The following is a 20,481-nucleotide window of genomic DNA, read 5'->3' on the forward strand; positions in this document are numbered from 1 at the left end:
AATTGTTCCCAGTTTGTAAGTGAGGGAGATGTGAGAGGGATTAAAACAAATGGGGTTAGTATAGTGGGGACACCAGAGACTGCAGAATCTGGAATCTGGAGCAGCGCACAATCTGCTGGAGGAACTCAGCGGGTCGGGCAGCATCTGTGGGGGGGAAAGGAATTGTCGACATTTCAGGCTGAAACCCTGCATCATAGTGTTAGTGTAAATGGGTGGTTGATGGTTGGCACGGGCTCGATGGGCTGAAGGGCCTGTTTCTGTGCTGTTCATCTCGATGACTCTACTGGAAGGCTGTGTTATTTGGAGAGGGTTACGAGACTGGAGGGATGGATTTCAATGGGAGAGTTTGATTAAAAAAATGAACCTGAAACCAGGAACACAGTGTGGCTAAACCCCCCCAAGTCAAGACCCCAAATAATTGTCAGAATGCCCCCTCCCATCTTTATATAAACCCCTGTATATCAGCGTGCAGACGGTGGAGTCAGCAGGAGTACCGTCAATGTCTGTGTGCAGGACATCAACCAGCTGCGCATCAGAGGGATCCAGCCTGTCGTTCACTCCCTTCCCCGTGAATAAGGGCCCGGCAGGATCCAGACCTGTCAACGAAAGACAAAGCTGGCAAACAAATCCGGCAACAGAGTCCTTCAGGAGACTTTTCCACTTTCCTTTACCTCCACCTTCAGTCTTATATCTAGAATTCCTGGACAATATTCACACCCCCTTCAGCCAACAACACTGCAAAGCTGGCTACAAAAACCACCCTGCTGGTTGTAGGGGCTGCCTGTCACATGATAATGGTGGCCACACCTCATTGGCTGAAGCACACTGGGATGACTTAACAGGGGCTGTGGAACTTAAAGCTTTCATTTTCCTTCCTTTAGTTGGCCCTGACAGCCTTCAATTGGTAAATTGGTTTGTTATTGTCACATGTGCCAAGGTGCGTTGAAAAACTTGTCTTGCATACCGTTCATACAGATCAATTCATTACACAGTGCATTGAGATACCCTCAGTGGTCATGGTTTCGGTGTGAGCCAATCAGAGAATGTCACCTGGGTGCTTGGGCACCAGTGTGGAGGTTTTGACATCCATGTGGATGCAATATGCCTGTCCCTAGAGGTGTTATCATACCAGCGCCTCTACTTCCGCAGAAGGTTAAGGAAATTCTTCATGTCCCCGGTGACCCTCGTCAATTTTTATACATGCACCATAGAAAGCATCCTATCCAGGTGCATCACAGCTTGGTATACACTGCCCAAGACTGCAAGAAGTTGCAGAGAGTTGTGGACACAGCCCAGTCCATCACGGAAACCAGCGTCCCCTCCACTGACTGTGTCTACACTTCCCATTGCCTCGGGAAAGCAGCCAACATAATCAAAGACCCATAGAATATATAACATCGTTTGTCTTTCTGTGACAACAGTTATGTGGAGGGATTACTGTTGTTACAAATGGTGTCCTTCTTTGTTAGGGGAAGAAAAACTCAGAGAAACATAAATTTTCTGCCAAAGGGAGACACAAGAGGAACTGGAGATGCTGGAGATCTGGAGCAACACATAAAATGCTGGAGGAACTTAGCGGGTCAGGTAGAATCTGTGGGGGGAAATCTTTGGTTGATGTTTTGGGCTCTTCATCAGGACTGAAAAATAGAGGGGAGATAGCTGGTATAAACAGTGGGGGGAGGGGGGGAGCAAGAGCTGGTGGGTGATAGGTGGGTCCAGATGAGGGGGCGGAGGGGGTGGTGATAGGCAGGTGAGGGAGAAGGGAGAGTGGGAATGATATCAGGCGATGAGCAGAAGTGACAAAGGGCTGAAGAAGACGGAATCTGATCGGAGAGGACAGTGGACCATGGAATAACGGGAAGGAGGTGGGGAGGGGAAGCAGAGGGAGAATTTTCTGCCAAAGCTCAGTTTGCAGTGTTGTCACCTCAAGACTTGCTCTTCAAACAGGGACAAAATCCAGGCTGACACTCCAGTTCAGTACTGTTGCAGGGCTGCATAGCCAGAGATGACAAAATGAATCGTTAAACTAAGGACTCATCTGTCTTCCCAACAGATGTAATGGGAACATTTTGAGGGGCAGAGGAGTTGATCTAGCCAACAATTATCCGTCCACTAAATTGGTAAACTAAATTGGTAAATTTGTTTATTATTGTCACATGTACTGAGGTACAGTGAAAAACTTTGGTTTGCATGCCATCCATACAGATCATTTTATTGCAACAGTGCATTGAAGTAGTACAAGGGAAAACAATAACAGAATGCAGAATAAAGTGTTACAGTTGCAGAGAAAGTGCAGTGCAGGCAGACAGTAAGGTGCAAGGTCATAACGAAGTAGATTGTAAAGTCAAGAGTCCATCTTATCGTACTAGAGGACCATTCAATAGCCTTATAACAGCGGGATAGAAGCTGTCCTTGAGCCTGGTGCTTTCAGGCTTTTGTATCTTCTGCCTGATGGGAGGGGGGAGAAGGGAGAATGTCTGGGGTGGGTGCAGTCTGATTATGCTGGCTGCTTTACCAAGGCAGTGAAAAGTGTAGACATAGTCCATGGAGGGGAGGCTGGTTTCCGTGATGTGTTGAGCTATTTTACAGGGTGCTGGAGTACTGTGCACAGTTTTTGTCCCCTTATTTAAAATAAGGTTATACTGTCATTGGAGGCAGTCCTATTTATGAAAGGGGAAGAGGTGAGAGGGAGGAGGTAGTCTTGAGGAGGCTTAAATGGGAATCCAGGGTCAATATCCGAAATTGTTGAAGTCAGTGAAAAGGCTTTCATTTCTAGTCCAAGCCTTCAATGACATCCTAACCAATGAAGTACCATCACTGCTATAATGCCAGAAATGTAGCTGCCAATTGTACACAGCAAGCTCCCACAAACAACAATGTGGTAATGACAGATAATCTATTTTGTTCATGATGTTGAGGGATAATTTCTCAGCAGTACACCAGGAGAATCTTCCCTGTTTCTCTTCAACACAGTGCTGTAAGATCTACCTGAGAGAACAGGACCAGAAGGTCAAGGCAAATGAGATGCAAGACAAGCTGACTAACTGGATCCACAATTGGCTTGGTGATAGGAGGTATTGGTATTGGAATTGGAATTGGAATTGGAATTGGAATTGGAATTGGAATTGGAATTGGAATTTACACTTGCGGGCTGCCCCCAGAACATTACGCAAAAAGACGCATTTCACTGTGTGTTTTGATGTACATGTGACTAATAAAGATATCTTATCTTATCTTAATTGGGATTGGTTTATTACCGTCACTTGTATTGAGGTGCAGTGAAAAACTTGTCTTGCATACCTTGGGGTTCAAGTCCATTGTTCCGTGAAAGTGGCAACACAGGTCGATAGGGTGGTGAAGAAGGTGTATGGCATGCTTACTTTCATAAGATGGGGCATAAAATGTAAGACCTGGTATGTTATGTTGCAATTTTATAAAACACTGGTTAGGCTGCACTTGGAGCACTGTGTGCAGTTCTGGCCACCACACTACAGGAAGGATGTGGCTGCGCTGGAGAGAGTGCAGAGGAGATTCCACAGGGTGTTGCTTGGATTGGAGGACGTTGTTATGGGGAGAGATTGGACAGGCTGGGACTGTTTTCCCTGGAGTGCAGGAAGCAGAGGGTTGAGGTATATAAAATTACAGGAGACATGGATAGGAGAGAGAGTCAGAACCTTTTTCCCCACGGCAAGGGTATCAAAAACAAGAGGGGGTAGGTTTAAGATGAGAGGAAGGAGATTTAAAGGGGATCTGCGGGGTAAGTTTTTTACACAGAGAGTGGTTGATATCTGGAACTCACTGCCAGAGTGCAATCACTTTGTTTAAGAGGCATTTAGACAGACACTTAAATAGGCAAGGTGCAGAAGGATACTGTCCTAATGTGGGCAAATGGGGTCGGTGGGCAAAACAGTCAGCATGGATGTGGTCAGTCGAAGGACCTGTTTCTATGCTGTACAACTCTGTGACTCTATGACTCTACAACAGAAAGGGCCTCAGTTTATTATAGTATATTTTTTTGTCCACCACACAGTATCATCTTCATTGGGGAGAATAAATACAGATTGTGATATAGCTTTTCAGCCTGCAGGTATCTCATCCACAAGCTGGTGCCTTCAACAGTGCAGCACTCTCTCAGAGTGGAGTTGGAACATTAGTCCAGGTTCTTGTGCTGAAGCCTCTGGAATGGGACCTGAAAGGAATCCTCTAACCCAAAGGCCAAAGCATTGTCCACTGAGCCAGAGCAGAACCTTGGTTTTGGAAGGTTGTAAAGTGCCCCTATAAAGCAAGCAACACTGCTTCTCGAGGTGAGGTGCTGTTCCTCAAGGTCACATTGAGCTTCCTTGGAATTTAATCCATGAGATTGAGGACGGAACGGTTGAGGTGGGAGTGAGCAGAGACCTAAAGTGACAGGGCTCGAATGGAAAGTAATCACACAATCTGCATCCAGTCTCCAAAATGAAGATGCTACTGTGTTGTGGACAACATAAATACTATAATAAATTGGAAGTAACTGATTGATTAGGATCACTGGAATGGGAAAGGAGGAGGTAAAGAAGGAGACGTTCTTCCCCTGTATTTATTAAGAACCTGTTAGACCTTTATAGTTTCCAACTTTTGATGAAATTTCACTGTCCTGTTTCTCTCTCCACAGATACTGCCTGACCTGCTGAGTGTTTCCAGCAATTGTCTTTATTTTAAATATCCAGAACATGCAGAATTTTCATCAAGAAATTAGTTCATATTCCTCACCAGTTATCCATCCAATCTTTCCATCAAACTTGCTTCCGACGAAGCCGGCTATATGAGCACCCAGACTCACACCAATCAGATGAATCAATCTGAGGGAGCCTCCGTTACTCTGAAGAAACAGAATTGAGGATGAACAACAAATAACCAATATCACAAAACAGAGAAAAAGGAAAGATTGCCTCGTTTGCAAGACCTTAAAAGTGTTTTGCTTCCAATGACAGGATTTTCACATCCAGGCCATGTGTAATGCAGGAGAAGCAACAGCCAATTTGCACACAGCAAGTGATCCAATGATCTACTTGAGTGAAGTGGGAAATAAGTATTGACTCAGACACAAGGATAACCCCTTGCTTTCCTTCAAGTATCCCCGTAATTTTTCTCTATCCACCTGTGAGCAGATGGGACCTCAGTTTAATGTTTCAGTCAAAAGACTTCTTCTACAATGCACTCCTCCCTAATCACCACCCCATGGTATTTGTTGGGATAATCCTGCTCCTGTCTCTTGGAAGCCTCTGAGCCAGAAAGGTGCCCAATGTCCCAACGATGGCACTAAAATAAAGCTGTTCTCTAACTTGAGAGTTTCACTCGTGATCTAGTGTATATCTTTGATGTGATCACACTTGGTAACCAACACCAGTACATGAACTTCAACACTGCATCGTCAAGGTTGTCATATTTCCAACAGTTTCAAATGAGGCCACAATTGTTCTCTCAATGTGCACATGAAAGACTTCGGTATCTGAAGAAGGAAGTAGTGTTATCCCTGTCCTGAGCAGTATTCCTCCACCAATGCTCTCTGAAGCAAATGATCTGACGATTATCCCTTTTGATTGGATCCTGCTGTGGAGAAACTGGCCTGATGCTAATCTACTGATGACACAGGCACGGTAGTGTAGTCCTTAGTGTAACGCTATTACAGCACCAGTGACCAAGGTTCAATTCCGGCTGCTGTCTGTGAGGAGTTTGTACGTTCTCCCCGTGTCTGCGTGGGTTTCCTCCGGGTGCTCTGGTTTCCTCCCACATTCCAAAGACGTATGGGTTAGGAAGTTGTTGGCGCCGGAAGCGTGGCGACACTTGTGGGCTGCCCTCAGAACACTCTACTACGCAAAAGATGCATTTCACTGTGTGCTTCGATGTACGTGTGACTAATAAAGAGATCTCATCTCTTATCATTGGCTGTAAGACATTTTGAAGGTGAAATTCTGCACATCAAATTTCCTTTTTCCCTAAAAGTATCAAGAAACTTCTCTCCAAATGAATCCCCAGGTATTACAAAACTAATTAGCACCAAGTGCCAAACCCCCACAAAAAACAAAAAAAATTATGGGGATACTTGAAGGAAAGCAGGGGGTTATTCTTGTGTCTGAGTCAATACTTATTTCTCACTTAACACTACCCCTTGGAAAGTAGCTCAAGAAACCAGACAGCACACTTGAAACAACTCAACAGCCCAAAGACATGAAATGAGCTCCAACTCCATGTCCCAGTTCATCTTGCACCTCATCCCTTTCCCCCACTGTGGGCTGCCCCCAGAACACTCTGCGCAAAAGATGCATCTCACTGTGTGTTTAGATGTACATGTGACTAATAAAGATATCTTATCTTCTCTTTCCCACATTCCTAACACACTTCCAGTTAATTGAGCCTCTCTTCCTTCACACTCCCTCTCAATTAAGGCATCCACTTCAACCTAAATTTCTCCCAATTTCTCTCACCAAAGCAGTGATAGCAGCTTCTGCCCCGTCTCTCCCCATCACAACACCCCTCCTCATTGACCCCCCCTCCTCATCAACCCTTCCCTCTCTTTTCCATCCTCTAATTCTCCCATCCATTGCCACTCTTTGCTCCCACACCCTATTTCTTGGCCCCAAGGGTAAAAAGACTAGGTAATTCTTCTCTCCTCTGTGCGGATTGCTGGCTGAGACTGATACCTCTGTATTATTAATTCTTGTAAAGCACCTGAACCCTAGAGGCAGAAGATGCGAGCTACCCATTAGAAGAGAGGAGACAAGTTAAGGTTCTACTTCAACAGTTTGGCAACTGGACCCTGCAGCTCTGACACTGAGGAACAAAACCATCCAGTGCACAGATTTCATCAGCAAGTATTAGCTTCCAAATGGGACCCCCAAAATTCTGATGTTCAGTTTGAAAGTTAGATGGGAGGTGTTTACACAAGTGGGAGCCAAAGGGGATGGGAGTATTGCAGGAAAGTGGCACTGAGATAAGAGATTAATCGTCGTCATGTTGATTGGAGGAGCAGGCGTAAGTGACTGATTCACCTCCTGCTCCTTATGATAGCGATGAAACGTGAGAAATCTAATATGTATACAAACATCCCAATGACCCAGGCTGATCTAACACAAGAACGCAAGAAAATAGGAGCAGGAGTAGGCCACCAGGGTTCTCAAGCCTGCCTCCTCATTCAATATGATCATGGCTGGTCTCAACTCCTCTTCTGTGCCATTTCCCCATAACCCTCAACCTCTCAAATAATTATCCATCTCCACCTTAAATACACCTAATGATCCAGCCTCCAGCACCCTCGAGGGACAGAGAATTCCAGAGGTTCACTGCCCTCTGAGAGAAGACATTTCTGCACACACCAGTTTTAAATGACCGTCCCCTTATTCTACAACTGTTTCCCTTATTCATGACTCTCCCACTAGTGAAAACATTTCAACATCTACACTGTCGAGCTCCCTGAGGATCTTTCATGTTTGTATAAGGTCACCCCTCATTTTTTTAAGCTTCAAGAAATACGGACCTAAACTGTCTAGCCTCTCCTAGTACGACAAAGGGAAACAGAGCAGAGAGGAAATGAAACAAAAATCCTTACTAGCATATAGTTAATCACAGGTTTCAAAATTTCAGCAACCCTCTTGGTGTTAGCGACAGCGGCTGAATAATTGATAGTTGTTGCTCCCCTGTTCCAGTCAACGATGATGAGGTTTATGTCATCCACCCTCAACAGTGTCTCTATCACCTTCGTCAACCAGTTTGGGGGTGACCCAAATGGCCGGTAGCCATGGATAAAGAAGATCGTCTTCTTCCTGACGTCGAGCGGGCTGATATGGGTGGCATTGATCAAGCTGGCACATTTTGAATTCCTGACCGTGTACAGGAGTAGTCTCACCACCAGGTCCGTCCCAATGATGGTATCGGTAATCGGAAGTTTAGTAAAATTATGGCATTCTGATGCTTCTAAATGGAAAGCACAAGTGAGTGAGGACATAAAAGTGAAGTAAGAATGTGCGGTGAGAACGATCAGCCAGCTTGCGCCTTCTGCAGTTCATTCCTGCTGCCTTACTGATTGTACATCCAGACCACCTCGCTCACACTTCACACTCATCATCATTTCCCTTCTGATGTCCAAAGCATTTGGAGCAGAAATCCTTGACATGTTGCACGTACATTGCGATAATCAACACATACACCTCCCGACTGGTTGGCTGGCTGGCTTCTAAACAGAAAGCAGGCAGTAGAAAGCAGGAAACAGGCCCTTCAGCCCATCATGTCCATGCCGACCTCAAGCACTCATCTTTACCAATCCCTCTTACCAGCACTTGATCCTTGGACTACAATGCTTTGGTGATTCAAATGCTCATCCAGATGCTTCTTAGAAGTTGTGGGAGTCTCTGCCTCCACCACCCGCCAAGCCAGAGTGTTCCAGATTCCAACCATCCTCTGGGTGAAAAATTCTTCCTCAGATCCCTTGAAACCTCTTACCCCTCACCTTAAACCTATACCCTCTGGTTACAGACTCCTCTCCTCTGCAAAATATAATTTTGTACACCCCTATCAGGTTCCCCCAGCCTCCTCTGCTCCAGGTAAAACAAACCCAGTCTAGATAGCTTTTCCTCATAACTGAAACATTCCATCCCAGGCAACATCCTGGTGAATCTCCTCTGCACCCTCTCCAGTGCAATCACATCCTTCCTACAGTGTGGCAATGAGGACTGCATGCAATATTCCACCTGTGTTTTATAACGTTGTATGGAGACACAAGAGAGACGGCAGACACTGGAATCTGGAGCAACACACAATCTGCTGGAGGGACTCAGTGGGTTTAAGCAGCATCTACAGAGGCAAATGGACAGTCGACATTTCTGATCACGACCCTTCATCTGAATGGATGAATGGTCTCGACCCGAAACATTGACCGTCCATTCCCATCTGTAACTACTGCCTGACCGGTTAAGTTCCTCCAGCTTTTTGTGTGTTGCTTTTATAAAGTTGTAACCAAGACCTCCCTGTTCTTTATTTCTACACCCCAGCTAATGAAAGCCAGCATCCCATATGCCTTCTACATCACCCCATCTAATCGTGCTGCTACCTTCAAGGATCTTTGGACTTGTATACCAAGGTTCCTTTGTTCCTCAACACTCCCCAGGGCCTTACCATACATGGTGCATGCCCCAGCCGTGTTTGTCCTCCCAAAACACATCACCTTACATTTGTCAGAATTACATTCCATCTACCAATGCTATGCTCTATTTACCAGCTGAGCAGTATTGTTAGGTCAAGATTTCTCAAGAAGGAAACATTTAGAGTGGCAGCAAGTAGAGGTGAAGTCCCACAGGGATGGTGCCAAGACACACTGTACCTCATAACTTAATTAATGATTTAGACTTTGGGACTGTAAGCAAAATTCGAAATTTTCAGGTGTCCCCATTATGGAAAAATCTAATTGGTGCTGAGATTTGGAATCACCTCGCTCTTGTGTAAACGGAACTCACTTTGGTTAAACATAATTCCTCAAAGGACAGCATGCTGATAAAGTTACTTGTAGCACTCTATTTGGAAGAATATCTAAGGACAGCTTCTATCCCCCTGTTATAAGACTATTGAACAGTATGATAAGATGGACTCTTGACCTCACAGTCTACCTTGTTATGACCTTGCACCTTATTGCCTGCCTTCACTGCACTTTCTCTGTAACTGTATCACTTTATTCTGCATTCTGTTATTGTTTTCCCTTGTACTACCTCAATGCACTGTGTAATAAATTGCTCTGTATGAATGGAATGCAAGACAAGTTTTTCACTGTACTTCAGTACATGTGACAATAATAAACCAATTTACCAATTTGGAGATATGGCATCTGGATGGCCTGAAGGCTTATGATAATGCTCCTGTAAATATTAATTGTAAACATTAATGGTGTCAGTGGTACCTGGTTTCTGTTTTGACTGTGGAGTAAAGTGTTGAACAAACCCACAAAATCTCAGGAGCTCCCAACGACTACAGCTATTTATTCCAATAGCTGCACCAGTGTCTTGAAACTCAGAGAGCAGTTGATCCTTTGACTCCGTAAAGAGGTAACACTTTAAAGCAGCAATTACCCTTTTGCAACTAATACTGCATGTAAAAGAACATAGAACATAGAACATGGAATATCACAGCACAGGAACAGGCCCTACAGCCCACGACATTGTGCCAAACTAATTAAACCGAATGCCTAACCAAACTAATCCCTTCTGCCTACACAATTGGAATTGGTTTATTATTGTCACTTGTGCTGAGGTACAGTGAAAAACTTGTCTTGCATACCGTTCGTACAGATCAATTCATTACACAGTACATCGAGGTAGTACAAGGTAAAACAATAACAGAATGCAGAATAAAGTGTAACAGCTACAGAGAAAGAGCAGAGCAGGTAGACAATAAAGTGCAAGGTCATAACGAGGTAGATTATGAGGTCAAGAGTCCATTTTATTGTACTAGGGAACTGTTCAATAGTCTTATAATGGTGGCTAACACAAAGTGGCTATGAAGGTTTTGGATTTGGGCAAGGGTAACTATTTGATGAGACATGGGCCACCCACTGTAAGGTGGCTATGTTTGGTAATGGATAAACCGGACAAGGCCAGTGGAAGATGTTCGAAATGAACTACTGTGACACAGAGCAGTTCACAATCTCTGGAGCAGGAGCTGCAATTGCCAGAGCAAGAAACATAAGTAAGCCCAAAATAACAGTAAAAATAAAACAAATGTACCAAGCTGAAATAAAAGCAGAAAATGCTGGAAATACTCAGCAGGTCAGGCAGCATCTGTTGAGAGAGAAACAGCTAATCTTTCAGGTCAATCACCTTTCATCAGAACTGAGGAAAGTTAGAAATCAAGCATATTTTGAAGAGAAAGGGGAGGAATGGGGAGATCAAAGGGAGGGTGTGTGGTAGGGTGGTGTTGGATTCGACTGTTTCAAGTAGTTTTTTAACATGTATAATGTTTAATACTCCTCGTGGTTGCACAAGGAATGGCCGCCTCTTAGCTTATTGGTTCGTCCATCAGGTGAATACATGTTTTCTCATTAGTTGGTTTTGCCACAGGTGTCTAATAGGTTTTCTGATTGGACTATTGTCTGCAAAGGAGTACCTCTTATCTCAGGTATAAAAGGTGTCGTTTTTTTGTTAATCTCTCTCTTATTTATCTTGTTCTCCTCTCGCCTCTATCTCTCTCTTGTTCTCTTGCCTCTTGCTCATTTTAGTTCCTTTTGTCTCAGCTCATCTCCCAGTAGTAAAGCCAGTGCCATGTGCTCTGTGACTGTTTCTTTGTTTTAAACTTTTCCAATAAAACTTTGTGAAGCACCAAGTTGTTTCCAACTCATTCTTGGATTCCTGAAAGAACCTGCAGATTCGAAAATAACCGGAACCGACAGCGGAGACCAAGAGAGACCGAATGACTTTTTCCCAGGGTTGGGAAATCAAGAACTAGAGGGCACAAATTTAGAATGACAGGGGAGAGCTTTAACACAAAATCGAGGGGCAACTTTTTCACCCAGAAGGTGGTCCGTATACAGAACGAGCTGCCAGAGGAAGTGGTTGAGGCAGGCACATTAACAACATTTAAAAGACAGTCGGACAGGTACATGGATAGGCAAGGTTTAGTAGGATATGGGCCAAACAAAAGCAAATGGACTAGCTTAGATTGGTGCCTTGGTCGACATGGGCCAGTTGGGCCGAAGGGCCTGCTTCTGTTGTTATGAGCCCAGGTTGCTACTTGATGAGTGTCCCTTTAAAATGCCTGAATGGTAGTGTGTGTGGCTTTATCTGACTACTGTGAGTGAAAAAAAAACGACTATAACTGGAAGTGCTGGTGATTGCACAGACGAAGGGGGAGGGAGAGAGAGAATTGGTAACACTGACTGCCAGTCTCTGTATCTACGAGTGAAGCACAATAGCTGTGACGGTCACTATACAATCCATCTATGGATTTTTGGAGCAATCTGTGGAGTCCACTTTGTCGTTAACCTGTACTGGAAAGCAGGTATAATCTGTGGGCGGCCACATATCGAGTGCCCTCGGTGTGGCAGATACTTCAGAACAAAGCAATGGAGATCTTCAGTGGTTGAGGCATCGTATTGTTCCATCGTGGAACTTGTGGAATTCGTAAACTCCTTCTCGCTACATTCTCTCTACGTTCTACTGTGGTTTTCAGAAGCCTTTGCTCATCATTCTACTTTATGACTTGCTGAACGGAACTTTGAGAACTGTTCCTAGACTTGGGATTTGGGAACTTGCCACACACACACACACACACACACACACACACACACACACACACACACACACACACACACACACACACACAGACTTCAGGTTTATTTTGGGGTCAATGTTTGATACCTAATGTTTTTAATTCTCTTATAATTACATGTAGTTATTAATAAATAGATTCTAACATTTAAACATGGCTCGTTGTGTTTCTATCGTTGCTGGTATGTAACACCATGCTGTATGACCATGCTGATGAAAGAGATGGCAGTCATGGAGCCATAGAGGTGTACAGCATGGAAACAGGCTATTTGGCCCACCATGTCCATACTGACCCTTTGAGTGGGCACCAATATGTATTAATCCCAATTCCCGGCATAGCAAGGTCAAGTTCTTACAGAAGAATCCAGGAGTCCCTTCCCTTGCACTCTGCCCCATTGTGAAGCTCACAGATGAGAATAAGAGGGAAATCTAGAACCAGGGTTTGGTCTGGGGATTGGTGCATCTGTCAAAGTCAAGGTTGCTGAGCTGTATTGGAGGTTGGATGAGGTTGTCAACCATCGGGAGCTGAGAGTGGGTAATCAAGGGGTGACTGGAGAGGGGGTTTATTGGGCAGAGGGGGTTGGTACTGTGGTGATGGGTGTGGAGAGAAGGGAAGTGAGGGAACCTACCTGAGGGGCTGTGAGGTGGAGTACCAGTCCCAGGGTTGTGTCCTTCACTGGACCCTGGTTGACATGCAAATCCCCATTAACAGGTGCACACTGGGACAGAGTCTCCGAACTTCCCAAGATCTGTGGCCACCGTACTCCTGTATTTACTGAGGAGAACGACATGGAAGCTAGCGAGGTCATGAGGAAGGAACGGTGATATGCTGGAGCATATCACCATTACAAAGGAGGAGAAGTTGGAGGTCTGAGGTCTGTTGCTTGTCATATATATTTGTGATCCGGATGAGATTGCAGGTGGCAAAGTTAGTAAATTTTCAGAAGACACCAAAATTGGTGGAGTGCTGGATGATGAAGAAAGTTGCAGCTTATTGCACTGCACTTTCTCTGTAGCTAGGACACTTTACTCTGTACTGTTACTGCTTTTACCTGGACTACATCAATGCACTCTGTACTACCTCAATGTAACTGCACTGTGTAATGAATTGACCTGTACGATCGGTATGCAAGACAAGTTCTTCACTGCACCTCGGCACAAGTGACAATAATAAACCAATACCAATACTAGGGTTACAGCAGGATCGAGATCAACTGGAAAAGAGGGCAAGGGAGTGGCAGATGGAATTTAAGTCAGACAAGTGCAAAGTGATGCATTTTGGAAAGTTAAACCACGCCAGGTCATACACATTGAATGGCAGGGCCCTGGGGAACGTCATTGAACAGCGAGACCTTGGGATACAAGTACATCGTTCCCTGCGACTGGGGACACGGGTAGACAGAGTGGTGAAGAAGGTGTATGGCCTGCTTGTCTTCATCAGCCTAAGCACTGAGTATGGGAGTTAGGACACCATGTTACAGTTGTACAAATGCCTGTGGTTATTTGTTATGCCGCACTCGGAATATTGTCTGCCGTTCTGGTCGCCACACTTACAGGAGGGATGTGATTAAGCTGGAGAGGGCGCAGAAAAGATTCACAGGAATATTACCAGGACTGGAGGGCTTGAGTTATAAGGAGAGGCTGGATAGGCCGGGACTGTTTTCCCTGGAGCGAAGGAGGCTGAGGGGCGACCATACAGAGGCTTATAAATTCATGAGGGGCACAGATAAGGTGGATGGTCACTATCTTTTCCCCAGGGTGGGGGAGTCTAAAACTAGAGGGCATGGGTTTAATGTGAGAGGGGAAAGATTTAAATGAGACATGAGGGGCAACTTCTTCACACAGAGGGTGGTGAGTATATGGAACGAGCTGCCAGAGGAGGTGGTAAAGGTAGGTACATTACAATGTTTATAAGACACGGACGTACATGGATAGGAAAGGGTTAGAGGGATATGGGCTAAATGCAAGCAAATGGGATTAGCGTAGCTAGGCATCTTGGTCAGTATGGACAAGGTGGGCCGAAGGGCCTGTTTCTGTTCTGTTTCACTCTCTGACTCAATGAATCTCTACAAGCCTACTTGAAATATCTCTCACCCTGGCACAAGGACGCACCATTTTGGGCTCTTATTTCTGCTTTTATAAGGTGTTATGGAATCCCCACAAGATCCACATTTTGTTTTGTGGACGGGGGTGCTGCAGCTGGTAAAACTGCTGCCTCACAGCACCGGAGACACGGGTTCAATATGATATTCGAGGCGATCTGTGTGGAGTTTGCATGTTCTCCCCGTGACCGCATGGGTTTCCCCCCCCCCCCCCAGGTGCTCCGGTTTCCTCCCACATTCCAATTGTCCCCCACTCTGGGAGAAAGACCGTGACCATTCACCTTATCTGTGCCCCTCATGGTTTTATAAACCTCTATCAGGTCACCCCTCAGCCTCCTTCGCTCCAGGGAAAACAGTTCCAGCTCGTCCGGTCTCTCCTTATAACTCAAGCCCTCCAGTCCCGGCAACATCCTTGAGATGCAGAAGGGTGAGAGAGATTTAGTGAGGCAGAGAGAGAGAAGAGGTGTGGGAGGGGTAGAAGGGAGGGTGCAAGCAAAGGGGGAGATGGGAGGGTGAGAGATTTCAGCTAAAATCATCTAATGTCTGAGAAAGCAATGACAGGGGAGGGGCAGGGTGAGGAAGGGGAAATCTTAGAAGAGTGAGGGACAGAGGGAGGCAGAATAATGTTGAAAGTAGGTAATGATTGTCGTATAATTTCTGGAAATCAGAACAGCCAGTCCTTTGCATTTAATAACAACATTTGTGCATTACGTGAGCGAACTTTAATTTGTGGAGATATAGGTCCAATAGGTTAACTGGACGCTGCAAATTGCCCCTGGTGTATGGGTGAATAGTAGCAACTGGGGCGAGTTGATGGGAATGTGGGGAGAATAAACAAAATGGGATTAGCGTAGGAATTTAAATGAGTGGTTGACGACCGCATGTTCCCCACCTGCTTCAAGGTGCCGTCGAGAATTTGCTGTCCTGTGACTGTCTTAATGCTAATCCTTGTTCTGACTTCTTCTTAAGTTTATGACCATCAGTCTCTGAAAATCTGTTGGGCAAGAAGTTCATCAAAGTCTGAAAAGACACACTGATGAGGGGCTTCACTGGTTCAAGGCTCCACAGTTCTACAGTACACAAGGTCAAAGACATCGTCCAGAGTACAACACTCCTTGCTGTGCAATCTCGCAAAAAGACCATTCCCTCCACAGTCCCCGGACACTCCAGATTAGTAGAGAAACAAAGGACAGTTGGAATCTAGATGAAAAACATGATGATGCTGGAGGAACTCAGCAGGCCGGGCAGCATCCGTGGAGAAAAGCAGGTGGTCAATGTTTAGGATCAGGAGTTAGTAATTGGGCCAATTCACTGAAGATAAGAAATGGAAGATACTCTACTGAAGTAGGTAAGCACCTTCAGAGACTCTAGCAGTGGCCCAGGTAGGCTAGGGACTCTAACTCATATCAAAGCTGGACTTAGCCCTTCAGTTAAGATCTGATTTAATGTTTGAAGGCTGCATGGTAAAACATACCACAAATTATATCAAAAGTGTGTTGTAATCAGTTAACATCAATGCTTTTGTTCTGCAGTCTCCATGTGCTATTGACAGTTCAAAGATGCAGCAGTGCAAAATACCTCCACAAGTTAAAGTTCGCTCACGTAACACACAAATGTGTTTATTAAATGCAAACGATTGGCTGTTCTGATTTCTAGAAATTATACGACAATCATTACCTACTTTCAACATTATTCTGCCTCCCTCTGCCCTTCACTCTTCTAAGATTTCCCCTTCCTCACCCTCACCCTCCCGTCATTGCTTTCTCAGACATTAGATGATTTTAGCTGAAATCTCTCACCCTCCCATCTCCCCCTTTGCTTGCACCCTCCCTTCTACCCCTCCCACACCTCTTGTCTCTCTCTGCCTCCCTAAATCTCTCTCACCCTTCTGCATCTCAAGGATGTTGCCAGGACTGGAGGGCTTGAGCTCTAAGGAGAGACCGGATGAGCTGGGACTGTTTTTCCTGGAGTGAAGGAGGCTGAGGGGTGACCTGATAGAGGTTTATAAAACCATGAGGGGCACAGATAAGGTGAATGGTCACAGTGTTTGTCCCAGAGTGGGTGAGTCTAAAACTAGAGGCCATGGGTTTAAGGTGAGAGGGGAAAGATTTAAATGAGACATGAGGGGCAACATTTTCACATAGAGGGCGGTGTGGAACAAGCTGCCAGAGGAAGTGGTAGAGGTGGGTACAGTTACAAGGTTTAAAAGACATTTGGACAGGTACATGGATAGAAAAGGTTGAGAGGGATGTGGGCCAAACACAGGCAATAGGAACTAGCTCAGTTAAGCTTGGACGAGTTAGGCCGAAGGGCCTGGTTCCATGCTGTGTGAATCTATGAATTCTATGAATTTATGAATCTCAACCAATCTTTCTCGCCTCCGCCTTCTCTTCCCAGGCTCTCTTCCTCATGCCCCTCTCTCTCTCTCTCTCTCTCTCTCTCTCTTCCCCATCCCCTCCCTGAAACCCATTCTCCATGACTCACTTGGCACAAAGCCCCACCATCCGTAAATCTCCCCACTCTCTCTCTCTCTCTTTCTGTGTGTGTGTGTGTGTGTGTGTGTCTCTGTCTGTCTGTCTGTCTGTCTGTCTGTCTCTCTGTCTCTTTCTCTCTCTCCCCCTCCCACTCCCATCTCCTGCTCACCCTCCACCACCTCTGGCCCAGAGTAGCCACAGCACTCCTGAATCCAACTGAAGGTGAGGGCAGGCAGCTGCTCTGTGACGGGGGATGGAACCCCTGACCTCAGCAGTGCAGCACTAGGTGCCTGGAACCCAGCTCGGAGGTTCCTATCCACCCAGCTGGCGTGAGACCAAACCAGACTTTTCCTGCCCACTTTCAATCTCCTACTACGCAACAAGTTTTAGTTTAGTCCGAAGCCGAATGCCCATAAAGCAAACCACAATCAGCCCCCTGTAGAAATAATTACCTGATGTGATAACTTTGGCACACAGAAACAGAGTTAACCAATGGAGCATCACCCTTAGATCGACGTGAAATTAAAAGGCAGGTGAGAAGTCAATCAGGAGGCTTGGTAAGAAAGCATTCAGCCACTCACAGTGCAATGTCCCTTTGCTAACAAGCTTCAAACAGGATCAATAGACAGTCAAATATCAACCAGGGTTACCATAGAGATAGGACTGAAAAAAAGACTGTGAATTCAGCTGATTGACAAATATATTCCTGGCCAGTCACACGATGCATACTAAACATTATTGACTATGTTTACTGTGCTCGAAAATTCCATACCACTGCTTTCAATGAAACTGAATTAAGCAACAGAGCACTGCTCACTGGTGTGATTGTACAGAATATTTGGTGCCACCAAGCAGGGACATGTCTTTAAACTTACGATGTTACAGGATCACTGGGATCGTCAGGAGTCGCTGAAGAGAAAGGATTCCTTTTTCATCCCTTTCAAGACTTACCAAAGCACCGAACAGGCGATGAAGAGCTCTGTGAAGAGCACTCATTCTTGGAATGTGGTGGTAAATTTGCACACAGCAAGCTCCCACAAACAGCATGAGTTAATGTCCAAATAATCCTTTGTTTCAGTAACGTTGGTGATGGATTAATGTTGGCTCCAGGTGATTGGGAGCTCTCCCCTGCCCCTCTAAGACTCTATCTTCACCTGTACCCACCTGAGAGAGCAGAGGAGCTTGGGTTTCACATCTCCTCCGAGCAGCCAGCTGCAGCTCACTTCAAGTGTCTCAGAGTGTTTCACAGAAGGCTGGAGGGACACAGACAAACGGTGGGAGGAGTCATTTAGGAGAGGTGAATGAGAGCTTAGTTAAAACGGTGACTTTTGGAGAAGGGTATTGATATTGGTATTGGTTTATTATTGTCACTTGTACCAAGGTACAGTGAAGAAGGTCTTGCATACCGATCGTACAGGTCAATTCATTACACAGTGCAGTTACATTGAGTTAGTACAGAGTGCATTGATGTAGTCCAGGTAAAAACAATAACAGTAGAGTAAAGTGTCACTGCTACAGAGAAAGTGCAGTGCAATAAGGTGCAAGGTCACAACAAGGTAGATCGTGAGGTCAGAGTCCATCTCATTGTATAAGGGAACCTTTCAATAGTCTTATCACAGTGGGGTAGAAGCTGTACGTGTCCTCAGGCTCCTGTATCTTCTACCCGATGGAAGAAGAGAGAAGAGAGAATGTCCCGGGTGGGTGGGGTCTTTGATTATGCTGCTGCTACACCAAGACCACGAGAGGTAAAGACAGGAGGTTTCGGGAGGAACACCACAGGGTGAATGTATGATGCAAGTGGTGGGACTGGGGCTGGGGGAGGAGGAAATAGTCCAGTGGTGGTCCAGTGGAATCATTCCAGCATTTGCGGTCTTTTGTGGTCTCATCTTGCTACTCCACTGCGGTCTCTTTAAGGTATGCCCACTTTGAAGAGGATTTCCACTTCTCACCTTGTGCGTTGCCCCAGTGGTGATTGTGGACAGACCTGCGTAGCAAACACACAGCTTCCCTTGCATCTGGGTTAGGGTGGTCAGAAGTGAGGCAAATAGTGTGGCCGGCAATGATATCTCTGCAAAATCTTCCAAATGCACTAGAAGGAAAAAGGAACCGCCATCAGTGTCCTCTCCCAGGCCAGCATCTCCAACCCTGAGACCCTGTTTGTTTGTCTGTCAGTGACAGTGGGTGGAATACGTTGTGCACATGTCCAACACCAGACTCCCAAATCAGACCAGTCCAAAGTCTGTCATGGGAAGAGCTCCAGCCAGACGAGAGGCAGACAAGTGCTCAAAGGTCCTTGAAGAGGTGCAACATCCCCACTGACTGCTGGGAATCTCTGGCTCATCACTGCTCAAAGCAGATGTCACTGAGGATCTTGAAGCCATGCAATGGGAGCACATAGAAGCCAGGTGTAAACAGCACAAGATCACAAGACAAAGGAGCAGAAGTAGGCCATTCGGCCCATCGGGTCTGCTCTGCTACCTCACCATAAGCTAAACTATTCTCCCATCTAGCCCCAACTCCCAGCCTTTTCCCCATACCTTGACTAATTAGATACCTATCAATCTCCTCCTTAAACACCCCCCATGATCAGGCCTCTACAGCTGTATGTGGCAACGAATTCCACGACCATAAATCCATGACCCTCTGGCTAAAGAAATTTCTCCCCATTTCTGTTCTAAATGGGTACCCTCTAATTCTAAGACTTGTGTCCTCTTGTCCTGGATTCACCCACCAAGGGAAACAACTTAGCCACATCTACTCTGTTCAGTCTTTTCAACATTCGAAATGTTTCTATGAGGTCCCCTCTCATTCTTCTGCACTCCAATGAGTACAGTCCAAAAGCCGACAATCGCTCATCGTATATCAGCCCTTTCATTCCGGGAATCATCAAGGATCACACCACCTCACAAACTCTCGCCCACCTGTCCCGTCTGGGGAAGACCCTGCAGTTCCGATATTGGCCTCATCAACCACCTCAGAACCCACAGAACCACAGCGGAAACAAGTCACCCTCAATCCTCAGGGACTGCCCAAAGAGAGGAGTTGGGCTATACAATCCCAGCCTACAAAGACAACATTTGCCCCTCAGTCTCCAAACCCCAGTGGCTTGGAGGAGGAACCAGTGGTGTGGAACAGGGTGTGGCCGTGCTGTGTTGGGCTGGACGCCCCTGACGAGTAATCTCACACTGTCTGGTCTTTGCATCAGGTGAAGTACAACCCCAGGCTGATACAAACATCACATTTCAGAGTGGCCAGAGATCTGGTACAACTCTTGGTAATCATACACTGTGTCCCTTTAATTGTACAAGAGGCCATTCTGAGCCACAACATTAAAAATGACATGCTTGCACAGAACTCTTTGTTGGGTCCTCCTTGTGGTATAACCTAACTTGTTCAATTTAAATTTTCAGCGACACACAAAATGCTGGAGGAACTCAGCAGATCAGGCAGCATCTATGGAAGGAAATGGACAGTCAACATTTTGAGTTGAGACCCTTCTTCAGGACTGGAAAAAGAGTGGAGATAGCAATTTAAATTTACACTGTGTTGCATCCCCCACAGCATCTGCAATTACATAGTACACGCACATACAGCACAACTTTTGTTGTCTTCTGTGCTGTC

The 20,481-nt window shown here is 45.7% G+C and overlaps 1 protein-coding gene across 1 annotated transcript in view; it reads right to left on the reverse strand.

The window, feature by feature from the left end:
• The window catches only part of LOC127570039 (lipase member H-like), a 36,198-nt gene extending 18,737 nt beyond the window's left edge, over positions 1 to 17,461 (reverse strand). Inside the window, exons 1-4 of the mRNA XM_052015260.1 lie at positions 17,313 to 17,461; positions 7,586 to 7,950; positions 4,750 to 4,858; positions 495 to 596 (exon numbers count right to left, since the gene is read on the reverse strand). Coding sequence (XP_051871220.1) covers positions 495 to 596; positions 4,750 to 4,858; positions 7,586 to 7,950; positions 17,313 to 17,361 — 625 coding nt within the window. The 5' untranslated portion in view covers positions 17,362 to 17,461. The remainder of the gene's footprint in view (positions 1 to 494; positions 597 to 4,749; positions 4,859 to 7,585; positions 7,951 to 17,312) is intronic.
• Between the last annotated feature and the right edge of the window lie 3,020 nt (positions 17,462 to 20,481).

This window comes from Pristis pectinata, chromosome 4 (assembly GCF_009764475.1).
Source record: "Pristis pectinata isolate sPriPec2 chromosome 4, sPriPec2.1.pri, whole genome shotgun sequence".
NCBI lineage: Eukaryota > Metazoa > Chordata > Chondrichthyes > Rhinopristiformes > Pristidae > Pristis > Pristis pectinata.